At 38.7% G+C, this 7,839-nt stretch overlaps 1 protein-coding gene across 1 annotated transcript; it reads left to right on the top strand.

The window, feature by feature from the left end:
- Window positions 1–2,604: 2,604 nt before the first annotated feature.
- Window positions 2,605–6,419, top strand: pitx1 (paired-like homeodomain 1). The gene is made up of 3 exons (XM_068043016.1): window positions 2,605–2,755; window positions 3,535–3,740; window positions 5,871–6,419. Exons 1-3 carry the CDS (start codon window positions 2,611–2,613, stop codon window positions 6,417–6,419), a joined length of 900 nt encoding a protein of 299 aa, XP_067899117.1. The 5' UTR covers window positions 2,605–2,610.
- Window positions 6,420–7,839: the final 1,420 nt, after the last annotated feature.

Consider the following 7,839-nt stretch of genomic DNA (forward strand, 5'->3'; position numbering starts at 1 on the left):
CACCGGTGAGTGGGTAATTAGTCAGTCGGATGTTAATGTATTGTAATGATGCAAAGTTCTTAATCTAATATTAGACTACAAGAACAACTTTCCACAATATGGCATTTGAATGCGACGAATGAATTGAAAGAATCCTTGTATGTTTCCTAACAGTTTAAAAGCTGCTACAGTAAACTCATACTGCACCATTGCAAGGAAATATTCAGTCGAGATTGGCAATGGGGCACAACTAGAATTAATATCCAGGGTCATGTTTATGATACAGCTGAATTGTTCCGCTTTTTAAAACAAATAATATGCAGCCAAGGAAGCACGAAACACCCAGAGAATCCAAGCTATGATTCTAAATATCCAATACCATGCCAGCTGCTCCTCAGTATCTCTCAATCCCACACATTTAATGTATTGCTCCAAGTAATGGCGACAATATTGGACCTGTCCAACATGACATTTTAAGCATTCCCAACGATTGCAAATCTATACCATTTACAAAACAGAAGTATAAAAGTGTAAACATTTTGGCTGCAATCAAGTTTTGTTCTCACTGTTTATGATGCCAAATGTATTTGTAAAATATTTCCCGGTATCATTCATTCATTATATGATTCTCTCCACTTTCTAACACTGTCTTTCTCCCTTCCTCTCTCTCGTGCATACATATATACAAATGAAAACAATAAAAACAGAGCAACTCGATCTGATTTTACCTACACAAGGTAAATTCATTGCATTTAAAGCTGTAAAAACTATTTCTTCCTCGTTCAAAACCCTATACCAATGTCATATTTGTTTTAATTATCTACGTCAATCATGCAGCGTCTGCTCTTACACATTGTCGCTACCCCACTTCATCCTAAAACTAGTAATAATTTTGTCACTTTTATGAAAAATAAAAATGGACAATGGCAACATTTTGAATATGTTTACTTAACCCACGCAGAAGAAAATGATAAATATTTCATGTTGTGTCTTTTTCTATATACCTGTATCGCACACGTGGCCCAAAACTGTGGGATTATAAATCATATTTTCATACGTGTGAAGTCTTAAATATATTCAGCTTCAGCGTTCGGACTACATTCTGGCTAATTCCTCTATCCCTCCCGTTAGCTACAATGTGATCCATCCCAAAACGCCACACTACCCCCTCAACCGCCCAGCAACCACCGCCACCCCCCCCACCCCCCCCACGCTCCCACACCCTCCCAACCACTGCTCAACCCCACACCCACCCGCGTCCGCCCTCCCAACACCGGCCTGTGACAGATGTTAGAGTGAGTGTCGCCCCAGCCTCAAACTCAACCCAGCAGAGGTTTGATTTATTTCTTCGACGTCCCGCTCATTTTATATTTTTTTAATGTTTTAAATGTTTCGCTTCTTGTCGGAAAACCAAAACGGACTTCATTATTTTAAAAAGTAAGATTTATTTTTATTCCTATGTAATAATATTGAGCCACAAATATTAAGAACACATCATGCTAACTCTATAACTAGGTATTGATATGAAGGGCCAGCAAATTCAATATGCCATCCATATAAAGGGGATTCTGAAGAGTGTAATAATTGATTTCTGGTGAGGCAAGCGGGAAGGATACCACATAAACGTGATGGAGAGTTATAAAGTGCACGAAACGCTGTCATTAATCCCCATTCAATCCAAATACGGATCTATTTTTGATTTTCTTTAAATTCAAAAGTGTTTTACAAACAGAATAAGGAATGATTGGCTGTCAGAATACTGAATTATTCTATGATTTTAATTTGGGGAATATTTGTAATTCAGTACATTACCATTACATACAATACATTAATTATTGGTGCGAGTGCTTAGGATCTGGAATGCACTGCCTGAGAGTGTGGTGGAGGCAGATTCAATCGAGGCCTTCAAAATGGAATTAGACTTATGTGAAAAGGAAAAATGTGCAGGGCTACGGGGAGAAGGCGGGGGAGTGGCACTAGATAAATTGCTCCTGCAGAGAGACAGCACAGACACGACGGGCCGAATGGCCTCCTTCTGTGCTGTAATCATTCTATGATACTATGATAATTGACTGAAGAAATAATAGGGTTTAGGAATTCTGGAATCTTGATTACTGCACAATCTCCAATATTGAGTTGCAATTATTGTCGACCTGTTGCTTTATTGAATTTGGAAAGAAAACTCTTAACCGACACTTTACAATTGGACTTGTTTAACGGACCCTGTTGAGGTGAACTGTGTCTTGTGATTTGGCGGACGCTGGGAGCTTGTTTCCCCAGACTAGCTCGGTCGATGTTTTGTGGGTGGTGACTCATCAGCACAAACTAGGAGGAATCTTCTGGCAGTGGGAGGAGTTCTATATCAGCTCCGCCACCTTATCCAAGCGGCTCATTCCTGCCTTCGGCATAGTGTACAAATCCAGCTCCTGCCTCCCGAGCACAATCCACACAGGCTTCGTACGTTGAGTTGAAGCACTCAGTCTGACTGTTAAAAAAGGCATCATGTTTCATTGAACCAAAAATTATATATTTATTTTACCTGAACATTCGGATTTTAACCTATGGATTTAAATTAAAAGAAAAAAAACCGATGAAATAGTAAAAGAACAGTGAACTGTTTTTAAAGGTGCGATGAATGTGGAGCGACTAGCTGAAAGCGGAAGGTCCCAGGCTCCTTGTGACATGGCTGCTTCGAGTTTCCCTTTGCTGAGGTCGGGTGAAAGCAGAGAACGGTTAGAAAACACGGCTAGTGACTCCTCGGACACGGAGGTTGCAGGTAATGGATGCACCGAGTTCCTTATGCTGTACAAGAGGGAGAAAATGACTTTCCAACCGTCTCTGATAGCAAGTCTCCAGAATAAGACCAGACACCGCGATTTATTATTCGTGTTTACCCCATGTGTAGAAATGAAAGGAATGATAACCAGTACAAGTTTAAATCTAAAGTGAAAGTCAGATTTCCGTGAAGCTATTTTTTACCGTCCCTTGTTCTGTTCGTTACATTATTAAGAGAAATAAATACATGATCAAGGGATAAAAGCTGCCAACGTAAAAGCGCATTTTGTTCTGTTAAACGTTAATGTTTAACCCAGTTGACTGAGGGACAGAATGAAACAGGTTTTCGTGATACACATTTGTCAGAGAGCATTCTATGATAAAGTGAAGCGGAGCCGTTTTTAGTGCTCTGAACCGTCAATGTACAAATTGACATGAGCTGTTTATAAACTTGCACTAACCGGGTAATTGTATGATGTGTTTTCATTCTGACAACAATCAACGCGCAATGAAATAATTGCAAGTTTAAGAGCGATTACCTAACAGCGCAATCCTGATAATACTCACTGTAAAGAATTATCTTTCACTGATCTCTCGTTGCTGCTGCCACTCTTGCACGTGTCAGATTTGTATTTTGATACCATTTGATCACTGATAAACACACTATCCATAGCAATTCTTTATTTTCTTTGGCAGTTGTACCACCTTTAAAAAAAAATAAGGTTCTGGTCGAATTATTGTAATGTGCAAATATTGTACATTTTTGTTTGTACTTTGCAGATAAAGAAAAATCGATGCAGAACAAATCAGAAGATTGCAGTACAGATGATCCATCCAAGAAGAAAAGGCAGAGACGTCAGAGAACTCATTTCACCAGCCAGCAACTTCAGGAGCTGGAAGCGACCTTCCAGAGGAACCGATATCCCGACATGTCAATGAGAGAAGAAATCGCCGTTTGGACGAACCTTACCGAGGCCAGGGTTAGAGTGAGTATCCTTAACCTCTTGATCAGTTCCATTAATTAACCCAAATCTGACAGAAAACCCATTATATCAAGGAATAAATTGCACAACTAGGGATCTAGACTTTACTATACTTATTGTCCATCCTGCAATTAAAGTGTTACTAAAATGTTCGACATATGGGTTAGATGTGTAGAGCTACTAAATATCACTATTTCTTGAGATTGGTATAATATAAACGATTGGAATTAAGTGCCTTATATAGTCAGATAATATTTGGTGCAATAACGCTTAGGAGATTAAAAGAGGCAGGCCTGTAGTTGTTGTAGTATTGCAATGGGAATCAATCAGACAGGACATTCACCGTGCTTCGTCTCAAATAAGCATGAGAACCCTCAGCAGTTTGGTTCTATCAGTTAAGCGCCATTTATAATAAAAGGTTTAAAGGGTTTCCTCAACATGACTCCTTTTAGAGCTCTTTTCGAACTCCAATAATGTCCCTAGGATTTATTCAGAATATTTAATCAGAGTCTGAGCTCTCAAGGCGCATGCTCATGGAAGCCCTGGCAATGAAGTGCAATGGGTACAAATACTACATTATAATCCACATAAAATGATTACCTAATGCATTTTATCTTTAAATAAGCTTGCGTGTTTGCCCCTGAGAACTCTGTTGAGTTGTAACCAGACATGTTTTAATGTGTTCCAAACATTTGCTGTGTCAGCACTATAGATGGAAGAAACCACTGTTTGTAATCGCCGTGAGCTCAGTTCCCAATCATTACCAGGGAAACACACTGTGTGTGTCAGTAAGCGGGTAATGAGCACCTATATATTTCTCGGTGTGTTTTCACGTGAAATACTGACAATAACTCCATTGTCTGGTATTTTTCAGACCTTAAAATTAGACACAAAAAGTTCGTAATTTTAGTTAACCCTGCAATTACGAAATCTTACAACATGCCCTAAAACTAATAATTATCCAGTTTAGTTGAATGTCATATTCTATTAATTTCTTTAGCAATAAGAACAGTAGAACACCCCAGTAGATTCAGAAGTGCTTCTGTAATCATTGCTACATTGATGTAGCTTACAAGAAGATCCATGAGAAAGGCTATCATTCAATTTTTCAAGAAGCTCTGCTGGTCATGTAGTTTTCTCCTGATGTCATTGATAAAAACATAATATGATTTTAACTGAACTAAATCGGATGATTTTCGCCAGTTGGTGTTCTTGTATATTGTATTGTCCCGCCAAGCGGTTATAAATAAGAATTTATTATGCGTTTACGTATGATTTTATTTTCATTGGGGAATATGAATTTTGCTCAACGCTGCCTTTTTCCCGGAAGCAATATGAGCTTTTATCAATAGTGCAACGATTTTGAAGTGAAAGTAGGTGGAAAGTTAATAACTATGAACTTTACTGTGCTCTACTTTCAGAGAAATGGAAATATTTTGTATTATAGAACAGGCAGAAAGTTTCAGATCCGAATAGTGGACCGTTCCAAAAGGGAAGCGAAGCCGTTCCCCTGAAACTTGCCTTGTAACCTTTTTTTCAGAATGCCTGTAGATCAGTTTAATTAAATTCAGAATCAGTCATATTGATGCTTATCAGATTTAACCCTCATTATAAACAGATCAGAACACGGGCAGCAACATCATGTCTTTCTAAAGAAGACCTTCTAAATAAGAGATGAGAACAAAAACCAAGAGTCTGGCAGTTTTTTAAAAAAGGATGATTTTAGTAGTAAGTTGAATGCAATGTCGAATTGCACAAAAATAAACTAAAATCAGTTAGCTTCTGTTTGCATCTCTAACGATTTCAAATCGATGAGATTCTGCAGAACTTTTATATCATTTGATATTCACACGGCCTATGCAATTTCTTAGTCCGGAATGTTCATACTCAACGTCACGCTTTTAATATGTGTCCATAAAAGGATCATATAAGGGATACAGAGAAGGCGTTTAAATTCTAACAATCTTTGAACCAGACTCTTTGTGATTGGTTTCTGCAATTTCAGTAGTTCTAGGCAAAAGAACCAGTTTCTTATTTCTTGTTTCCCTGTGTCAGTGACAGCCGCGTACAGTATAAATGAATACAGCATATTGATCATTTTTAATTCTGTCTGGTTATTGTCTTCCATTATAGGTATGGTTTAAGAACCGCAGAGCAAAATGGAGGAAGAGGGAACGCAATCAGCAGGTGGATTTGTGTAAAAATGGATTTATGCCGCAGTTTAACGGCCTGATGCAGCCTTATGATGACATGTACGCCGGGTACAGCTACAACAACTGGGCGGCCAAGGGCCTGGCCCCAGGCCCGCTGTCCTCCAAAAGCTTCCCATTTCTCAGCTCCATGAACCCATTGTCTTCTCAATCCATGTTCTCTGCTCCAAGCACCATCTCCTCCATGACAATGCAATCCACTATGGTGCATTCGGCTGTACCAGGAATGCCAGGCTCCAGCCTCAGTAACATTAATAATCTCAACAGTTCCTCTCTCAATTCAACCATGTCCTCGGCTGCCTGTCCATATGCACCACCGACTCCTCCTTACGTTTACCGGGATACTTGTAACCCTGGTCTTGCTGGTCTCAGACTGAAACCCAAACAACACAGCAGTTTTGGATACAGCAGTTTGCAAAATCCTGGGTCTAGTCTAAATGCATGTCAATATGCAGTTGACAGACCCGTGTAATATGCAAAATAACTGGACATTTGATGCAGACTCAGAGGGGAAAAAAGCTCCAGTAAAACAGGATTTTATTGCAACATTTTAATGGCGTGTGCGGGTTGCCACTCTCCCGGATTTCAACCACCATTCTGTCCAATTCTCAGAAAAAAACCTATTTAATTGCAAGAACTTGAGTGCGTTTTTTTTTAAAAAAAGACTATTCAGTTGGGTACTATAGTTCTGTATCCTTGAAAGTTTTTAAGCTTAAGTTTACTATTAATACTGAACAATTGTAAGTGGATTTGTGTATATATAGAAATCAATTCTATTATTGTTACATGTTGCAATACATTGGTAAATATAAAGTATAAAAATGTTTAAACAAACAAAAAAAGATGCATGTCTATTGCTGTACATCAGATGAAGGAATGTTATAAATTACCGCCATTCCTAACTCCGCAGCAAAGAAAACCTACCTCTAGTCTGGGATTATTTCACCCACCAATGAAAATAACTCGAATTTAAAAAAAATAGCATGCTATAAAAACCGACTGTGTTTTTACATAGAATTGCTTTGGAATGGATAGATTTTTTTTAAACCCCAATGGAGAGTATAAATATTATCTATATATGTTTTAAAAGCTGAACTATCTTTGCTGTGTCTCCATTTCCGGCCAATGTCAGAAACGACGGCCGATTTCTCTTCCTGGTGGCATTTCGGAAGCAGGGTTGTACAGTGTAGATTGCTGGAATAAAATCTGAAAACACTTAAAAGAAAATTATCTGGATGAAATGATTTCTCTCTATCGCCCATCGCTCAGGACGAAATCTCTCAGAGCAAAATGTATTACAATAGCATGTCTAGCCCGCAAGTTAAGTGCAGTCCATAATAATAGCGACCCAGCTCCTTATGGCCCCGCTTAAGTAGGACCCGCAGTCTGATACGAGTAACATATCAGGCTGTTTCTACTCTAACCGTGGTGAACAATGTGCACAGATTGCATTTTTACACATGTATCCTATTTATAAATTTCACGCCCAGTTGTAACTTTGTGCCACATTTTATCAGGACAAAGCCTTAAAATATTTCTTCGACTGCAAGCTTTGAAAAACGGTATCAATTTGCAAGTGTGTGAAGATAAAGCCGCGACCGACTAACAGCGAATCGAATCACAATGTTACACGTTCAAAGCTCCATTAGTTATTCATTTAGCCACCTCATTTGTCCTCAGAAAGCTAAAACAGAGCGAAATCACGAATGAAGAGTTACAACAGGCACTTGTGTTTTTGTTTCGTTTAGGGGCTGACTGTTAACTTACTAGACTAGCAGAAGTTCATGGTGAGACTGTGATCGGAAAATAATGCACTCGGATGCAATGGAGTTTCTTTATTTTGAAGATGGCATTGAATTATTAACTAAAGCCCAGAATATAGTATATGAAAC

This window comes from Heterodontus francisci, chromosome 12 (assembly GCF_036365525.1).
Source record: "Heterodontus francisci isolate sHetFra1 chromosome 12, sHetFra1.hap1, whole genome shotgun sequence".
Taxonomy (NCBI): domain Eukaryota; kingdom Metazoa; phylum Chordata; class Chondrichthyes; order Heterodontiformes; family Heterodontidae; genus Heterodontus; species Heterodontus francisci.